The sequence below is a fragment of the Plenodomus lingam genome (genome assembly GCF_022343315.1).
Source record: "Plenodomus lingam strain CAN1 chromosome Unknown contig_14, whole genome shotgun sequence".
Lineage (NCBI taxonomy): Eukaryota > Fungi > Ascomycota > Dothideomycetes > Pleosporales > Leptosphaeriaceae > Plenodomus > Plenodomus lingam.
This window is the reverse complement of record NW_027093932.1, coordinates 914897-933043: the sequence shown is the minus strand read 5'-3', so window position 1 is coordinate 933043 and position 18147 is coordinate 914897. Positions and strand designations below refer to the sequence as shown.

At 54.2% G+C, this 18147-nt stretch overlaps 11 protein-coding genes across 11 annotated transcripts; 5 read left to right on the top strand and 6 right to left on the bottom strand.

Moving 5' to 3' along the window:
• Positions 1–234: 234 nt before the first annotated feature.
• On the bottom strand, positions 235–1458 carry IAQ61_002382 (uncharacterized protein; the record flags this gene model as incomplete). The annotated part of the gene is made up of 1 exon (XM_066095525.1): positions 235–1458. One exon carries the CDS (start codon positions 1456–1458, stop codon positions 235–237), a length of 1224 nt encoding a protein of 407 aa, XP_065954361.1.
• A 422-nt stretch (positions 1459–1880) lies between these two features.
• Positions 1881–2081, bottom strand: IAQ61_002381 (uncharacterized protein; the record flags this gene model as incomplete). The annotated part of the gene is made up of 1 exon (XM_003834230.1): positions 1881–2081. One exon carries the CDS (start codon positions 2079–2081, stop codon positions 1881–1883), a length of 201 nt encoding a protein of 66 aa, XP_003834278.1.
• A 260-nt stretch (positions 2082–2341) lies between these two features.
• On the bottom strand, positions 2342–4047 carry IAQ61_002380 (uncharacterized protein; the record flags this gene model as incomplete). The annotated part of the gene is made up of 4 exons (XM_003834229.1): positions 2342–2962; positions 3016–3501; positions 3548–3818; positions 3869–4047. 4 exons carry the CDS (start codon positions 4045–4047, stop codon positions 2342–2344), a joined length of 1557 nt encoding a protein of 518 aa, XP_003834277.1.
• Positions 4048–4241: 194 nt separating this feature from the next.
• On the top strand, positions 4242–5303 carry TMP1 (Thymidylate synthase; the record flags this gene model as incomplete). Its single annotated transcript, XM_003834228.1, has 1 exon — positions 4242–5303. The coding sequence occupies one exon, from the start codon at positions 4242–4244 to the stop codon at positions 5301–5303; it is 1062 nt and encodes a 353-aa protein (XP_003834276.1).
• A 229-nt stretch (positions 5304–5532) lies between these two features.
• IAQ61_002378 (uncharacterized protein) lies at positions 5533–6184 on the bottom strand (the record flags this gene model as incomplete). The annotated part of the gene is made up of 2 exons (XM_003834227.2): positions 5533–6072; positions 6131–6184. The coding sequence occupies 2 exons, from the start codon at positions 6182–6184 to the stop codon at positions 5533–5535; spliced, it is 594 nt and encodes a 197-aa protein (XP_003834275.2).
• A 189-nt stretch (positions 6185–6373) lies between these two features.
• On the top strand, positions 6374–6580 carry IAQ61_002377 (uncharacterized protein; the record flags this gene model as incomplete). Its single annotated transcript, XM_066095524.1, has 1 exon — positions 6374–6580. The coding sequence occupies one exon, from the start codon at positions 6374–6376 to the stop codon at positions 6578–6580; it is 207 nt and encodes a 68-aa protein (XP_065954360.1).
• Positions 6581–7465: 885 nt separating this feature from the next.
• Positions 7466–7687, top strand: IAQ61_002376 (uncharacterized protein; the record flags this gene model as incomplete). The annotated part of the gene is made up of 1 exon (XM_066095523.1): positions 7466–7687. The coding sequence occupies one exon, from the start codon at positions 7466–7468 to the stop codon at positions 7685–7687; it is 222 nt and encodes a 73-aa protein (XP_065954359.1).
• Positions 7688–9761: 2074 nt separating this feature from the next.
• IAQ61_002375 (uncharacterized protein) lies at positions 9762–11303 on the top strand (the record flags this gene model as incomplete). The annotated part of the gene is made up of 2 exons (XM_066095522.1): positions 9762–10834; positions 11195–11303. Coding segments are annotated over 2 exons (1182 nt in total), but the record flags the coding sequence as incomplete, so codon positions are not given.
• Positions 11304–11922: 619 nt separating this feature from the next.
• IAQ61_002374 (uncharacterized protein) lies at positions 11923–12937 on the bottom strand (the record flags this gene model as incomplete). Its single annotated transcript, XM_003834222.1, has 4 exons — positions 11923–11951; positions 12044–12280; positions 12381–12534; positions 12935–12937. The coding sequence occupies 4 exons, from the start codon at positions 12935–12937 to the stop codon at positions 11923–11925; spliced, it is 423 nt and encodes a 140-aa protein (XP_003834270.1).
• Positions 12938–13758: 821 nt separating this feature from the next.
• IAQ61_002373 (uncharacterized protein) lies at positions 13759–15070 on the bottom strand (the record flags this gene model as incomplete). The annotated part of the gene is made up of 2 exons (XM_066095521.1): positions 13759–14088; positions 14180–15070. The coding sequence occupies 2 exons, from the start codon at positions 15068–15070 to the stop codon at positions 13759–13761; spliced, it is 1221 nt and encodes a 406-aa protein (XP_065954357.1).
• Positions 15071–15454: 384 nt separating this feature from the next.
• IAQ61_002372 (uncharacterized protein) lies at positions 15455–17484 on the top strand (the record flags this gene model as incomplete). Its single annotated transcript, XM_003834219.2, has 2 exons — positions 15455–15898; positions 15955–17484. Coding segments are annotated over 2 exons (1719 nt in total), but the record flags the coding sequence as incomplete, so codon positions are not given.
• Between the last annotated feature and the right edge of the window lie 663 nt (positions 17485–18147).

Genomic DNA, 18147 nt, shown 5'->3' with positions numbered 1-18147 from the left:
TTACATGCGGCTGCGATAGGGTCTGGGGACACGGGGTTGAAAGTAGCGATCAGGCAGCCTATTGCCATACTGATCAAACCTATAGTCCTCCTTTTGTTCGATCCATTGCTGCGGCACACGTATAATCAGCCGAGGCTCCCCTTTCCAAAAAAAACAGCAAGAACAACGACGACGACGACAGCGACAGCGGCAACGCGGCGATAAATACAAAGGCAACACAAGACGAACGCACATCTACATCCTAGATGTGCGCGCACGCAGCGGATGGCGACCACTCACCTCGCGTTGCTCATAGTCGCGGCCCAGGGGCACTGGTTGCGGATTCAGTATTTCTTCGTCGCCAAAACCTGGGTCGCCCTTGAACCTACGCTGATAGTGTGCTGCGCCAATGGGCTGCGGGGCGCCATATTCCGCATACTCGCCGTATGGGTTCTGTGGCGCGGCCGGACGCGTGTTGCGCTGTACTTCGCTCTGCATCCACGTCTCGCGTTCAGGGAGACGGTCTTCAAACGACTCGGGACGGCGGCCTAGGGGCTGGGGGAATGGTGGTGGGACAGCATGGTGTTGCGGGGGCTCACGCACCTCGGGATAGAGTGGACGGTCTTCCTGTGGGTAGGGCGCCTGGCGCGTGTAGTGGTCGTGCTGCTCGTAACGCTCGTCGTACTGGGTCTCGTAACGGTGATCACGGGGAGCGGCATGCTGGTGGTGTTCGTCAAAGTGCGGCGGCGGCGGGGGCGGAGGGGGAGCGTGCTGGTGACGTTCGTCCATGTACACATCGCGGTGCTGCTCATAACGGGCGGCGGGCGGAGCCTGGTCATCGCGCTCGACCCACACGTCGCGGTGCTCCTCGACGACACGGCGTGGAGCAGCATCGCGGTGGTCCATGTAGACCTCGCGCTCCATCTTCTCGGTCGTGTGCTGGGGCGGCTCGCGATGGATGTCAATGTCAACGTGGGTTTCCTTCTTGGTCGTCTTGGCCTTGGGCTTGTGCGGCTCCTTGATGGGCTCCAGGCTCGTCAGGTAGCCGAGAACCTCTGACAGACTGGCATGCGCAATGTTGAGCTCCTTCTCGCGGTTCTCGAGCTTCTCCTTCTCGCTGAGCAGCCAGTAGACGCGATGACGGACACCGATGCGACGGCCGTCCTCGACGTCGCCGGCGACGCGCTCGGTATGGGGCGCCATGTTCTCGAGGGCGCCGCGAACGTCGCGCATGGCGCCGTAGACCCATTTGGACTTGTCGGGGTTGGACTCGAGGGCGTCGTGGACTTGACGCACCGAGAGCAGGCGACGGACCTCATCGAGATCGGCACGCACGCGCCCGATGATGCGCACATAGACGGCGTTCGAAGGCCCAACATCGCGCATGCGTTTGGCCTTGTACAGGAACTCGGTGAGTTTGTACGCACCGCCAATTGCGCTGGCAGCGGCGCCGAGAGTGAGGATTTCGCCCTTGACCATGGCGGCGAGCTGCTACTGGTGCTGTTGGTGCTGCTTCTACTGCTATGGCTGCTATTGCTTGGTGGTGGACTTTGCTGATGATGTTGGGAAACAACAACAACCCGCTGGGCGCTGGCGGAAGGGCGTAGAGTGTGTGGCCGTGGTGTTTACTGGGCACGTGAAGCTCCTGGGTAGCTGCAGAGGCCGGGGGCGAGCATCCCGCGCACACAAGAGCGAACTACAGGAAGTGGGGATGGGGATGGGGATGGGTGTGTGTGTGTGTATGTGTGTGTGTGTGTGTGTGTGTGTGGAAGGGGGCTGGGGGGATGTGGAACGAACGGGTGGTCGCTGTCGTGGTTGAAGCTCTGGGGCTGCCCTCCGCTTCCTTTCCACCCCCCCCCCCAGAGCTTGTTTTGCGAGGAGGTTGGGGGGACTAGGTTCCTTCACCCTGCATCGACTCTAGCCCAACCCGGGCTAGGGCCTTGCTCCTCATCACCCATTACGACCAACCCGGCCTCTCTGTTCACTCCTAGTTCTTTGCTTCTGACAATGGTGGCTGGCGGTCTTGAAGCCGCTGGGCTGGGCTGGGCTGGGCTGATGGGCGGATGGGCGGATGGGACATGGCATGTAAATAGGCATACCATAGGTAGTAACTGTAGAGTAGTCCAACTGATCGATTCTGTATCTACATATACCTGTATAGTATGTTCTATACACAACACATGCATTAGTTCTTCATGGCTGCTCCACCGTTTTGTTTACATTCGCCCTATATCTCCGTTGTGTTAACAACAGCCAACACCGAATCAATAACAAGAACCATAACAATAACATCCAATCTGGCACCAGAACGAATCGAGATCGCTAGTGGCTGTCTCAGCCGCTCGACCAAGCCAAAGCCGGCCTACCTGCCGCCGTACTTTGCGATGAAAGCCCGAACCTTGGCATCGCTGAGGCTCAACTCGTTGCCTTGCGCCTCGACAAGTTCGCCATCTCTGCGTTCCAGTTCCTCTTCCATCCGCATCAATTGGCCCTGAAGTCTCGCACTCGTCAGATGGACCTGCGCAAACGGACTGTGCTTGTACAACGCGCTCGTAATCACCTCCAGGTCCGCATCAGCTCGATTGCATCGATCCGCCAGCCTCTCATGCGTGGAGGTGGCGGTCGACTCGTAATGGTCCTTCAGCTTGTCCGTTCGTTCCACACGAGTCTGCTGCAGAGAATCCTCAAGCGTCTCCATGCTCTCATGGTGAAGAGAGATGCCTGCATATCGAAGCGCATCTTGCAGTGTCACGGGCAGATCAAGTGCTTGGGAAGGCCTGAGCTTCACCAACGGCGTGAAAGCCAAGGGATTGGATGCCATTCTTGTAATGCAAGGCGTTGGAGTCGCAATGGCCATGGCGGGCATGCGCTTCTCTGCAGCTTCCTGGATGGGAGCGAGCGCTTGTTGAAACTCGTCGTTGGCTCTTGTCCCGTCATGTAAAATGTCGAGACGTTTGCCCATGTATTCAACCGTGGCCAGTATCTAGTACCGTCAACAGCCTGTGCATGAAATGACACACCATCAGTGCTACTTACGTATTGTAGCCATGCTGTTCTAGCTTGCACTCTGTCTCTCTTGTTGCGATCCCGTGTTTCAACCATGGGCTGTCGAACCTCATGTTCGACCACCATCTCTGCAATAGAAGCAATCTCCGAATGTAGCTCTTCCATTTCCGCTTGCAGTGCTGCTTTTCGTTCCTCGAACTCTTCATCTGGCGTAGCCGACCGCTCGCTCGATAATGGCTGTGCGAGGCCGTTGAGGTAAACCGTGTCGACTCGAGCTTTGATTTCCGCCGTGCGAAAAGAGATGATGGCTTTGCACCATTGCTCAATAGACTTCTCGTCTTCACTGACTTCAGACGCATTCAAAATCTTGGAAACGAGTCCTGGCAGTCGGCTCAAGATCTGATCATCGGATGAGAACCGTTCTGAGAGATAGGTTTTCAGTGCTGTCTTTTCAGTATCAATCTCTCGCCTCGTCTCAGTCAACTGCTCTTTCAATGATGAAACCACGTCGTCCACCTGCATGAGTTAGTGACTCGTTGATCAATGTAGACTTGCAGCGTACAGAAACATCCAGTCTGGATTTCTCTTGCCCCTCCTTTCTCTTGCGTTCGTTCCTGGCATGCTCGACGTCGGGATTGGGCTTGTCGAGAGCTTTCAACTTGACCAATGCATCTTTCTGGGCTTCCAAGACCTTGCACTGCTCCTCAATAGCAGCTGTGGAGCTTTGCAGAGATTCAATAGCACAGGCGATCTCGTGATCCAACATGGGCCGGACAGGCTCACCCTCACTCTCGTACTGATGCAGCAGACCCTTCTTCCGTAGAGTATGATAGCTACAACGGTATCAGAATTTGGGCATACAGAAGAAATGCAGGGAGCATACAGGTCCAACTCTTCTTTTGTTAATAGGGTCTCCTCATGAAGGTACTCTTCGACCCAAGCTGCAGCTTCTCGTCTTGTCTGCTCATCCTCGAAGCCAGAAAGTATCTTGTCCAAATCAACATTGAGACTTCGCTCTTCCAGTACATTCAACAAGTGATGTGCCGCTTGTTCTTCCTCCATATTGTGGCGGTGTGCTCCGATGGTGGTGTTTGGAGAGAGATCGAATGCGGTTAGATCTAGTGTTCAGCTACGGATAGCCCCAATTACCAAGCATGCAGGTCGCGCTTTTCTGGATTTGGACGCGTAACGCGACTGCGACCGCGAATTCACTTTTTCCAACAAACAGCCACGGAATCTACATACTTTGAGCAAGAATGCCTCCTTCTGCTCTTGACCCGGTCGCGACATCCTTTAAACCCTCTGAAGCCACTCAAAATGCCTTGAAAGACGATCAGACTGCCACCTGCACACCAACAACGTCGACCCCCACCTCCAACCCCGCACACGAAGAATACCAATATCTCTCCTTGATTCGCGAAATCCTCACAAATGGCGAGCATCGTCCCGACCGCACAGGAACAGGCACCTATGCCGCACCATTCCCCCCACAAATGAAGTTCGCCCTATCAAAACCATCCTCCGACCCCTCACAACCACCCATCCCAATCCTCCCCCTCCTCACAACCAAACGTGTATTCCTGCGCGCCGTAATAGGGGAACTGCTGTGGTTTGTTGCAGGCAGCACGCACAGCAAACCTCTCTCCGACGCCGGCATCAAGATCTGGGATGGCAATGGCTCACGCGAGTATCTGGACAGCGTCGGTCTAAGCCACTACGAAGAAGGGGAACTGGGACCCGTATACGGCTTCCAATGGCGACACTTTGGCGCAGAATACAAAGGCCACGACGCAGACTACACGGGCCAAGGCATCGACCAAATCGCCGAGATCATCGACAAACTCAAGAACAAACCCTACGATCGCCGCATCATCCTCAGCGCCTGGAACCCGGCTGATATCAAGAAAATGGCTCTCCCGCCTTGCCACATGTTTGCGCAATTTTACGTCAGTTTTCCGGGACACAAGCAGGGCCAGGAGAGACCGAGAGGGGTTCTGCATTCGCTGCTGTACCAGCGCAGTTGCGACATGGGTCTTGGTGTGCCCTTCAATATCGCGAGTTATGCGCTGCTGACGCACATGCTGGCTCATGTGTGTGACTTGACGCCCGGCACTTTTACACACACCATGGGCGATGCGCATGTGTATGCGGATCACGTCGAGGCGCTCAAGCTGCAACTGCAGCGCGAACCGAGAGAGTTTCCAGAGTTGAAGATTAATAGGGAGATTGGAGGGAGTATAGATGGGTGGAAGGCGGACGATTTCGAGGTCGTGGGGTATAAACCGCATGCGAGCATCGCTATGAAGATGAGTGTATGAGATTGGTAGGGCTTGGTAGTGGTGATGTATATAGGAGATTGAACCTACACAATGCACATGATACTTACGATGAAGGTATCTGAAAGTAAAATAGCAGCATGACCCTCGTGAACAATCATATAAACATCATGCATCATTCATGTAACATTGGCAAGAGAATACAAAACGCACCAATGCACTTTCAAACTCCCAACAAAGCCGCTATGCAAATACAACACAGCTCCATCCCTCAAGAACCATGCACACGCTCCTCGTTAACCTCCTTTACCTCCTTCTCCATCTCCTCCGCCAACCACTCGGCCTCCCTCCTCATCTCCTCATCCCCCCTCGGCTCCCTCTTATCATTATCCACCGCCGGAAACCTCCCCCTCCTCTCCTCGTCCGCAAGCTGCGCCTGCGCCTGCCGCTCCTTCGCCCTATGCAAGCCATCCAAATCCGCATCCTCACTCTGCATCATCTCGTAGATGGCATCGGTGCCGCCGCGGGCCTCTAGATCGTTCTTCTTGCGCGGGATAATGTGCGCGTGAACGTGGGGCACGCTTTGGCCGGCGTCCACGCCGTCTTGGATGGCGATGTTGAGGGCTGAGGCGCCGAAGACGCGCTCGACCATGCGGGAGACGCGTTGGACGGTTGCGAAGAGGTCTTGGACTTCGGCGGTGGAGAGGTCGTTGAAGCGGGGGACGGGGCGGCGGGGGGAGACGAGGACGTGGCCTGGGAGGAGGGGCTTGAGGTTGACGATGGCGAAGGAGAGGCGGGTTAGGTGGAAGACCTATGGTGGGCAGTGTTAGGTTGGTTGGGAGAGGTTGTTGTGGAGGGGGGACGGGTACCTGGCTTGTCACCACGAAGGCGCCGAAGTGAATGACATCCTTGGTGAGTGGCATTGCCTTGTGCTTCGGTCAATTACAAGGTTGGGGTAGTCGAGTTGTTAGAATTAACGGACTTTCGACGTACGGTAGGAAGGTCAACTAGGTACCAGACCTCGGCGCAGTTCATTCGCTGGTTCAAGCTTAGTGACGCTCCATTTCCACCACCTCCACGACCATCGACATGGAGTCAACATAGAAGAAAACATGAACCAGCGCCCCAAAAGACGCAATCAAACCCACCCATGGGTCTCCGGTGTGGTTGGGCGAGTCGCCGGCTTGTGTGGCTCGTTGGGCGATGGTGTCGAGGGCGCGTCTGTACTTTCCGGTGATGGAATGATCACTTTTGAAGCGGAGAAAGAGGTTGCAGCAGTCGCTCATCCAGAACAGTGTTGTGATGCTCAAGATTTTTGAATCGCCACGGCTGCAGTCTTTGACTTTGTCGGCCTTCTCCTATTCGGTTAGGTCTGCCCATTTCTTGCCATCTGCGCGCGCTTTCTTTGGGCCATCTTTGCTGCCAATGCCCTTTTCCAGGTCCCTTTTACCGTCGTCGCTGCCGCCGCTAATGTTGACATATACCTGGGTCGATTCAATCATTGATCATGGATATCCCTCGGTGGGAGACTTACACCAGGAAGCCAACATTGTATGAGGTTGGTCTTACTGTTCTCAGGGAGAGTCCATAGACTAGGGCTGAAAGACTTGCGGTGCTCATCAAGCCCGAGTGCATGGAATGCGTTCTCAATCTCTGATCCAAAGATTAGAGACAGCTCATCAAATACTTCCTCTTACGTTCATGAATCTCGGTATTGTGGAAAGCGAACGGATTGTTACGAGCCAAGCTGTCTACCCATACGTTATCAGGGTACTCCAACTACCTTCATAGTTACCTTCTTCTCGGCCTGATCAAGCCAGCTACGCCCGGCTCCCTTGGGGAATTTCCAGTCTTCTTCTTTGACTTGATTGTAAACGTATCTTGTTCCGGGTCGTTTGTCTTGACCCAGTCTTGATACTATTCCGTCTTTTGAAGACCAGTGCTCGCGTCTACAGACTTGTAAATGGAGTACATTTCCCACGACTGGCCCATTGCACTTAGCTGACAGATATCGACACGACATACCAAGCCCACACAAGCACGGACGGTGTAGGTACCGTGGGAAAACCCAAAGAAGAATATCTCATCCCCCTTGAAGTAGATCAACGTACTACAAGTCAATCGAACGCTTCATCTTGCCCACATTCGATGGAATCGTCTGCGCACCGTGAGCAGAACTCTGCCACGTGCCATCGCAGCAGATTATGATGCGCTTGATCGGCCATAAAGGAGCTAGTTTGAGATCCCTGGCGAAGGGAGATGCGGAGGAAACAGTTCCTGCCACGAGATTGCCATTCTCGTCCCTGAACCCACCCTACGAAAAGACTTCTGGCTGTGAACTGCCATTGGGGGAGCCTTCTGGCTGGAAGCTATTTTGTGACGACTGTTTTGTGCAGAAAACTTCCAGTGGAGATTCCTCTGGTTGAAATCCGGTTTGACTGATCAGTAGCTTTTCTGCAAAGCCACCTGGGTGACAAGACGTGATTATGAGGTGACAAAAAAGGGGGAATCAATTTTTGAACGAGAAGTAATCGAACATTATGGAAAGTTGCTATTCAGTACTTGTACCTGCTCCATCTGTAGCCTCACAAAAAAGTGCCTGCTACAACTTACTGCTCTCGAACACTTGAGCTGAAACTTGGCGATAGGGCAAGATGCAAGCCAATTTGGTAGATTCGAAGCGGAAATGTCCAGTTCAGGACAGCGCTACGGAATACCTACCCCACACGAGCAAGCAGCTTCGCTTGCCAGGACAGTGTTACTGAATTCAAGGCATGAATGTGCAGATGTCTCGACGCCTCTGTAGACGTGGTGCGTATCGTACCAGTATCAGTCGTTCTGGAGCGGGGGGTGACGCAAAGTGGCTTAAGGTGGGAGGATCTGTGCATGGAAGTCTTCTGGGGTTTTAAGAAGGGTAAGGTTTCCTCTTCATGTCACGTGCCATGCCCCAACACGGGGGCCTCTTACCCTAGCTGTCACCGTCAGCGGAAGGCAACAAGTAAATGACCGTGTGGAAGCATGACAGGGAGCATCTCCAAGGCTCCTTTGATAGTTGTGCGTGGTTCCAGAAAGGGCTGTGGCGTAACCCTGGGAGACAGTGATGCCAACGGCCAGACGAGCAAGCAGGGTACCTAGTACCGGTAGATATTTCAGGAGCACATTGGAGAAAGTCTGGCTGAATACGTGTGACGATAGCATCGAATAGAAATAACCCGCCGAGACAAGACATCAGCACGTGCACTGACTGTAACTTGTTGCATCTAGAAGTATGTATACGTACGTCGCTCAGCCTCACATTTAGATCTGATACTCCCGAGTCCCCAGCTGTGGAGATGTACACGATACAATGAAATTGGCTTGGCACAGTGAAATGGCCATCAACCTTATGCCTTGGGGCTGGCTGGGATGACAAAAGGGTGTTGCAACAAGCCCTCCTTGGCACACAACACTGCCTTTGCAAGAGTCCAGCCCCGCCACTCAGAAACATGAGGCTGTCGCAGACATCAGTCATCAATCAACATGAGGAGGCACTCGAAGATCGGGGATCCGGTGCGTATGCCCATCTGAAACGGGAGATTCCTCACGGCTTCGCTGCATTGGCGCGCTGGGCAGGCACCGTCTAGGTTCCGTGTTTGCTGGCCATGGACCAGTGTCAAGTAGGTAGGTAACCTACGATCGCATTGCCGACTGCGTGTTCTGTGTAGATTGACTGGACTCCATCTCGGGCCTTTTAGCCATGGTCCCCCGTCACATGTCGAGCAGCAGGCTCACCGGCCAGAGCGTGCAGCTTTGCCGCACATCCATTCGCACAACCGCCCCCGTAGATCCACTCAGACACCGTGGGGACACATCGTGGGCTGTCATGCCCACCGCCTTGGTTGCGCAATGACGGTTGCGCCGCCCCCGCTGTCTGTCGCTGTGCCCGGCTGTGGGGGTTGCGTCTCGTTGTATATATCTGGCCCCCTCGATAAGCACACAAGAGCTAGGTACACTACACCAAGACCGATTATACGACTGATATACATTAAGCAATCACAATCACCATCAGCACAGAGGCGGCCTGCACTTCTATGCTTCCTCCCATTTGAACCGACTTTGGATTCCGTGGACCCATTTCTCCCGCCTCGACTCCACACGCTTTTTTTCTCTCGCTAGGCTCTTTTGCCTACCCAGTCTTTGTTTGCACACTCAGGAACCTTCCCGCGCCGAGGGACGTTTCTAGTTCCTCACGTTTCTACAAGCGCAACCTTGGAACTGCAACCTCCAAGACGGTCTTGGCTGGAGTACCGGTATCGGGTTTCGTGCTGGGACGACCTTTGCGAAACAAATCGCCCTGGATACAAAGCGCACCGAGCCTGACACACGCGCACACACGCACACATCCATCACATATCCGCTTTGGATAGTCGGGGTAAAGGGCGACTACTCCAAGTACATTGATTTGCTGCTTGGCTCCCCGCCGCCGATCTCACACGTTCGAGGCGCGGAAACTCCCCATAGGCTCAGGTTCAGGCTAGCAGAGAGTGCTTGAACGTGTGCGTTTGTGCAACACGCAACGACGAGGCTCCGACGAGGACTTCTGGAACTGCTTACAGAGTACGCCCGACGTCGGAATATAAGGGGTGGTCCGTCTTTGGTCGCCAGAGACTCACATTCCTCAACATATTCTACAGAGCACTGAGCGCGAAGCCGATCACTCACCGGAGTCGTACCATTTTCAGCACGACCGTCTTCCCAGTTGGCGTCTTTTTATTCTCTTATCTTCACAACACCCCCATCTGTGGAAAAACACCCACTCGGGGCATTCAATTGTTCGCCATCGACTTTGGCCCTCGAGACAGAAATTCAGCACCGACATCGCCGAGCTCGCAGAACAAGACAACGAGCCCATCACTCTCACCCCAACCTACACACATAGGCCACGCCAACCCATACACCCACACCCACACTCTCTCCCTCTCCCCAATGGACATCGCCGCCTCCTCGCGCGCCTACTTCGCCATGCCCTCGCCCACCCCCTCCGAGAAAATCTCCCTCCAAGCCTCAAACACAGTCTACACCTACCACTGCCTCTGCAGCCACCTCCTCCTCGCCACCACAACACCACTCCCCTCCCTCCCAACCCGCACCCACTCCCTCGACAAAGCCCACATCATGCCGCTCCCCCCAACCCCGAAGCGGTCCTCCTCCTCCACCCAAACCTCGCCCGACCACTACGGCCTCCTGCTCTCGACGCGCCAGGACCGCAGCCCCGAAATCATCACGTCGGATTCTGGGTTCGAGAAGCGGTATCTGCAGCGCTGTGGGCGGTGTAACCTCGTTGTTGGCTACCATCTTGATTGGCAGCAGTTTTCGAGCGATTTGGAGGGTCGGCGCGAGGATTATGTGTTTTTGCTGCCCGGGGGGTTTGTTTCGACGAGGGATATGGTGGGTGGGGGTGGGGGTTTGGGCGCAACCGGTGCTGCAGGTGCAGGTGCGGTTGCGGATGGGTCTGCCGGCGCTGGCGGAGGCGGAGGTGGAGGCAGCACTACAGGCTCGTCCATGGGCACAGTCAGCGTGCAGGAAGTCAAGGTGTAAGGTGTAAGGTGTAAGGTGTAAGGTGTAAGGTGTAAGGTGTGAGATGTGAGATGTGAGATGTGAGATGTGAATGATGTCACACGCTCACATTCTCTCCCCCTCCTGGTTGACTTTTTTTTCCCCCGCCGGCCAACCAAACCAACAACACCACAACTTCCCACGTCCTCCTCGGACCGCGCAATTTCTCTGACTCCCTGGAGAGCCACACGAGTGCGTTGCAAGCATGTCGGCGCATAGGCTCCCCACTTCAGCCGTGCATAACATGCCCTTGCACTTTTGGTTCTTGTTCTTGCTCTTGCTCTTGCTCTTGCTCTTGCTCTTGTTCTTGTTCGAGTTCGAGTTCGGCCGCAGTCCAGTCCAGCGCTGCGCATCGCACCCTCGAAGCCAGCGCTGTTTCCACGCTTCAACGAGTCCCTTTTGCTTTTTTTTCCCTCCTCTTTTCTTCTCTCTTCTCACGGCGAATAGGGAGTTTTCTTCTTTTTATTTCCTTAGACGGAGTTTTTTTTTCTTTTTTCTTTTCTTTTTTTCGCGGGATTGGTTGGCTGTTTTGGAGTGGTGGGATGGGATACTATGGTGAGCCAACCACGGGATACACAGACATCACACTTGCACAGACAGCTCGCACAGATAGAGATGCAGATATACCCCCTTGTGCAATAACAGATTACGTTTTCTCGTGTGCAATATACACGCGTATAGACATGCCGCGGCACGACTCCAATGAGACAAGATCGAACAACACACATTGCGCAGTTGCATGTGCAATACCAAATGTGAACGTGCATGCATTTGTCCAGTGTTTAGATTGGCCAGGATGATGTGTGTCTAGCTAGTACTTGCGTCTTCTGTCCCTCGTACTGCAACTTTGGCTCACAGCTCGACCCGAGACGCCCTCGACGAGCCCGTAAGAAAACAAAAACCCCCACAATTTCAAACGCCGGTATCTGCATGCGCAACTTGAACCATGACCCCGTTTCGTGCATATCGCGTAATCAAGTATCGACAAGGTGAGGAGGGAAAAGGAGGAGAGAGAGAGAGAAGTACAAAGGCGGCTGTGTGATGAGCGTCGATGCCCCTCAAGTCCTTAATTCTCCGCAATCGTCTTTACAAACTCTGTCATCGTATTAGCATGCAGCCTCACCCACCCATTCAACCTCCTTGTCGTTGTCGAGGGGAAAACGGGGGAAAGAAGGAGCAAAACATACCCCGGTAATCGACCTCGTTATTACTTGCATCAATCGTGCTCTTGAACAACTCGTCCACCTCCTCCTCACTCATCTTCTCGCCCAGATTCGTCAATATGTACTTGATCTGGCCCTTGCCGACAAAGCCCGAGCGATCCTTGTCAAACACCTGGAAGCCGCGTATGTATTCTTCAATGTCAAAGGGTTCGCGGAAGCCGCCGGGGCGGTTGAGGATCTTGGAGAAGGTCTCAAAGTCGACTGTGTGTTGGGTGGCAAGTTAGCGGTTTGGGTGTGCGCGGGTTGCTGGCGGTGCGGGGGAGTGTGGATTGTGTGTGAGGGTTGAAATGGGCAGACATACAGTCGTTTCCAACGCCGCGCTCCAAATCGGTAATCTCAGCCAGTGTGGGGTTCTGGCCACATGCGCGCAGCAGGTCGCCCAGTGCGCCGCGGTCGACACGGCCGTTGCCGCGCTTGTCGAAGAGCTGGAAGGCTTCGCGGTAGTTTGTGGAGGCCTGGTGGTTGTTATCCATTGCTGTTCTTTCTGTGCGCTGTGTGATGTTGTGGGGGGTGTATATGTGTGTGTGTGTGTGTAGAAGGGATCTCGTGAGGTGGAGGTGTGGGTGTGGGTGTGTATGTGTAGACGTGTGCGTGGATTGGGCGTGTTTGGCTGCGAAAGCGAGTTCTGCTGTGTCGCACAAAGGGCTCCCTCCCAGGCAAGGCATGCCGTTTTCGCTAACCCGGTCGTCGCTGCCCTTTTGCCGTCGAGCGCAGGGCACAAGCGGAAGGCAGCTCCCTGACGAACCTTCCCTCCCTACCCTGACCGGCTGGCCAATGAGTGCGACTGGCGGGGCCACGACATTCGTGCACACGCAAAGAGGACGAGGAGGGGTAGTGAGTAGAACTCCTACTTACCATTGTGTGCGTGTAGGTACGTGTGAGGGAGTGGGTGGTTAAGGAGGTTCCAAAAGATGGAAATTTTGCAGTTGTTATGGCCAAAGTCTCGGTGTAGGTAGGTCGGTCGGTCTATGGGATCAACGAGTGGATTGGGGAGGGGGAGACTGGTTGTATGCACACTGAGCCTGGGCCGCTGTGTCCTCCAAGCGCTGCCTCTTGCCCGCCAACTTGGCCAGCCGTTGTCCTGGTAACGCGTTCGGGAACAGGATCACGACCACGACCACGACCACGGCCACGACCACGACCGCGACCATGGTTAGCTGGCCTACACATAGGGAACCCCATCTTCACACTCTTCTTGGGTTTGACCAAGACATTTCCTGTTCGTCTCTACATCACCCTCGTCGTCTTTGCCTGTCTTGACTCTCTTGTGTGTGCTTCGCCTGCCCCCAGCTCTCACCGCTCTTCGGCATAGGTACACGCCAGCTCATCTACCATTCTAGAGTAGCTTCGTTCGAGTAGGATATACACACAAACATTTGGCCTCGTTTTGCATTTCGGCCAAGGTCATCATCTTGGATAGGATGTCTTTATCAAAATCCATCAGCTTTCACACCTACCTACTTACAACGTACGTCTGTGCATGCTGTGACTTTTGGGTATGCTTTGTTGGTTCCAGACATCTACGACATCCGCTCTGACAACGGGAATGGCATGAAGGAGACCCGCGTGTGCAGTCTGCATACTGTTGACAGGCTTGGCCTACTGCCTCTACTTCATTGGCCTTTTTCCTCGCCCATATAACCACAAATCCATCATCTACCCTCTAAAACCCTCCCCCCTCATCCCCCTCCCCCCAACATCCCCAACAAACTCCCCCTCAAACATTCCTGCCCCACACCCCTCCCAATCAGCACCACCTTTGCACTCCCCTGCTCCTCCTGCTCCCCTCCCACCTCATTCGTATCGTACAAGCTCCTCACGCCCTGGATAAGCAGCGTCCTGCCATCGCGCACCGGAACGCGCGCCTTGAGTCTGTGGACTTCGAACGGCTGGTGGGGCGCGTGGTTGGGGAGAGTTTGGTCCCAGAGGACGGTGCGGAGGTAGAGGTCGAAGGTGGGGAGTTGGGCGGGGGTGAGGGGTGGGAAGGTTATTGTTGTTGTTGAGATTGACTTTAATTTTTGGGGGGGGGTTTTGATTAGTGGGGTGTGGATGGTGAAAGGGAAGTTTGGGAGAGGAGGGAGGAGGTTAGGGGCAACGTACGGGATCTAAATGGCTGTGACCTTTTGGTGCGAATTGCAAATCTGCATCAGTGACGTGGTCGTAAGCGTGGAGATCGAGGACCAGGCCTTCGAGTTTGGGGACCTGGCTTTTCGTCGTGGTTTTGAGGCGTGCAAGGCCGTTTATGGATTGGATGCGACGGGTGACAATGTCTAGTTCCTCTGGGGAGACGAGATCGGTCTTGTTAATGAGGATGACATCGGCGTGGCTGATTTGCAAATGGGCGGTGGTGAGCAAAGGACCTTTGTGGTGATGGGAATCCTGGTCCTGTAGTCTTTTGCGCAAAGTTTCCTCGTCGTCGCCGAGGCCTTCGTCCAGGCTCTGGAGCACGTTCTTGGCATCGACGACGGTGACGATGCCGTCGAGGAAAATACTACTGCCTAGCCCCTCGTCGAGCCAGAACATGGGCGCGATGTTGCCGGGATCCGCGAGTCCTGTTGTTTCAAGGAGGATGTAGTCGAAGAGACCTGATTGCTCCATGAGATTCTCGATTGCGGCTACGCCTACATCCTTGACGGAGCAACATATGCATCCGTTTGCCAGGGGCACAAAGGGTGCTGGGGACGCAGAAGTCGAGTTTACGTCTGAGACGGTCAGGGACTTTTCAATGTCGATGGAGTCGCCGAATTCGTTGAGGATGACGGCGATCTTCTTGCCGTGGTGGGCGGTCAGAATGTAGTTTAGCAGTGTTGTTTTGCCAGCGCCGAGGTAACCGGTGATGATGGTTATGGGGACTTTGCGGATGGGGGGCGAGGAAGAGTTGCCTAGGAGGGGTGGGGCTTCTTCATCCTCTGTTTCTTCTGGTTTGCTATTGGTGGTGGTGGAGGAGGGCACGAGGATGGGGACCTCGTCGTCTGAAGCATCCGTGTCCATTGTTTGGTTGGGGAAGAGGGAAGTCAAGAAGATTATGCAGATGGCTTGGGTGGTTGTAGTAGCTCAGCTGTCAAGTGTCTGATATAACTACAAAAGTATCAGGATAGTTCGGTTGGAAAAGCTACGAAACTGAGATGTCAAGGACGTCAAAAGAAAACTTATTAACAAGACGTCGTAACATTACCTAGGCAAGAAATTCTTCAACTCTGAATCCGTTGCTCGGAGTTGTTGTACCCCGCAATCAGAGGAGCTAAGACAGCTCAAGGTAAGGTCCTGAATTATAATGAGAATCGGTCTACTCTTACCAGCAAAGTGTCTTTATTTTATGCGGAATCGTCCAAGTCGTGAGGGTGTCGTAGGACATGAAATGTACACGCACCAGACGCTATTGTACCGTCGTACTATTGCCTATGCCGTTTCATCACTAGTGTGGATCTCGCGTGGGGGAAGGAACAACCCCGGCCCCTGCCCTGCGTCCCCAAGCTCAGATGCGCCATGGGGGGGATGGGGGAAGTTGAGCCCCCACTAGAAGACGACAACAACAACAGCAACAGCAACAACGACAACAACAAATCCTATCCCACGCACATAACTTCCGATTCTTCTCGTAAGCATTGCGAGTGCTCCGTTGCAGCCATGGCGTCCCCAGCTTCCCCTCGCCTTCCCAGTCCACCGCCGATTCCAGAAGACCAGTTGTCGCCCGGACCAGTCTCCCTCGAACAACAGAAGCTGGTTAGCAATCTTGATCATGCCGCTGAGAGGAGGATACGGCCCGGCACGAAAGCTGAGGACATGGCCGAGGGACCTCCGCTGGTCGACTTGTCAGAGGTAGGCTTTGCGACAGGTAACAAAGCGTGTGTGCGCATGGCTAACAGCAAAGCCAGATCGACTCGGCCTTCCAGCTTACAGAACATCTCAAGGCACTCCACAACTTCCTCACACACCCCATTGGATCGAACAGCACAATACCGGTTGATCGAGACATGGCATACAAACTCTCGCAGGCGCCCGAGAACGTGGACAAAACATTATGGCTCTACGAGCTGTGCCGCTTTCTCACCCAAAAGGTCAACTCCATCATCGTAGCTCTCTTCAGCGACAGCCCGCCATGCTCGTCTTCGACCTGCCCCGAGATGCGCGCATCGGAATGGCAGTACCTCTGTGCAGTCCACGACCCACCAAAGTCATGTTGCGCCATCGATTACTGCTGTCACACCCTAGATTGGGCCGCCAACACACTCACATCACCCAAGCACTTTCCCTCGAGATTGGCGCTAGGCACCGACCAGTCTACACAACACTCACAAATGCGTCAATTGACCAACATCTTTAGGCGCGTGTACAGAATATTTGCGCATGCGTGGTTTCAACACAGGGACATGTTCTGGAAAGTCGAGGGCCGCACAGGGATATACGTCTTCTTCAAGACTGTTTGCGATGTGTACGGGTTGATTACAGAGGAGAACTACACCATCCCTGCTGAAGCAGAAGGCATCGAGCCACCGACTGAGAGGAGAACATCGGTGCCACCCCTGATTCTCAAGCGGGAACCCTCGGAGCTTAGCAACTACGAGTCGGATACCGGCACAACAATTGGAGGCTTGACGGACCATTCGTTATCTAGTGCTACAACAAAGAGACATCGGCACTCGCCATCTATAGGCGCAACGGCGGTACAGACCGTTGTAGAGGAGAATGAAGAGGAAGAGGAACGGGCGACGCTACAACCACGGCCCGTTACACAAATCTTCGAGTCGTCGGAGCAAGATGACGAGAGTGAAAGCGAGCAAACAGTGGTGGAGGATGAGCAGGAGGAGGAGGAAACCAAATCTAATCATGAGACGGCTCCACAAGTTGCAACAGAGGCCGCAGAAGCAACAGCAAAGCAGAGTAAAGAAAGCGTGGAATCTCCAGAGTCAGATGATGCCGCGGCGACTAAAGCAGACGAGCACGCTGGCACAGAGGTGCCAGGTACCGAAACATCTGAGACAAGCGCGGAACCTATAGCAGGTAAGGAAGATGCCGAGGAGGAGGAAACGTCAAAGTCGACAGGGACTGAGCCATGCGCAGAAAAGTCTGAGAAAGTAGAGGCGACCGATGCTGGCGCCGAAACAGAGGACAAGGCTGACGAGGGCAAGAAGGCAGGGGAGGAATCGTAGACGAGACATTAGGTCGATATCCAGGGACGCGATGATTGGGGGGAATCAAGAGACAATGTCCGCTTCGGCTCCGAGATGGAGACCTGTGTTGTCGTGTGTGTGTACTATGTCTATGTACTATGAGGTGTTTGGTCCACCTTTATCTTCCTATTCAGCCTGGAGGAGTTAGACTTGACCGAACGTTAGTTAGTCGACCAAAGCAATACATGACAATCGCAGCCAGCTGTTGACTACAATGCAACGAGTAGTAGACCCCAAACACCCCAAACACCCCAAGCCGTACCAGTGCCCTGCGCAAGACAAAAGGGAAGCATGTGCAAACCCGCCCAGCGCAGAAAACTTGTGAGGTATTTTTTTCCTTCTCTTCCGTTTTTTGGTATACGGGTGAGGGTCGGGTAGGGTGTATATAGGTGTGGACCTCTTGTGTATTGTACAGGTAGATTCGGCCCGGGGGTGCTCGGCTTGTTTCTTGGGGGTGGTTGGAGGTGCTAGGGGCTGGAGTGGGTTGGGTTGGGAGGTGAGGAGGAATGGAGAGATGGTGGGTATGTGGTTGATGGAGGGGAGAGGATGGGAGTTTGAGTTTGGAGGTTGGAGGTTGTGTGGATTGGTAAGGTGAGGGAGAGGGAGAGGGGGGTTAATGGATAAGGACTGAGGAGTACTGTGTATCTAGGGGCTGTGGAGGGTGTGTGTGAGAGGGGTTTTTTTTTCCATTGTGTGATGGTGAGTAGGGTGATTGGGGGTTGGAGTTGTAATTGCACCATCCCACTCAGCACTAGAGGAGGAGAACAACCTATCTATAGTTTGTATGCATGGTAGTACGGTACATACATGTCGTATCGTAGTAGGAGTACACAGTGACCGACACACGGGCCACGAGCCTTGAGTCGAGCTGGGTGGGTTGGTTTGTTCGCTGCAGCC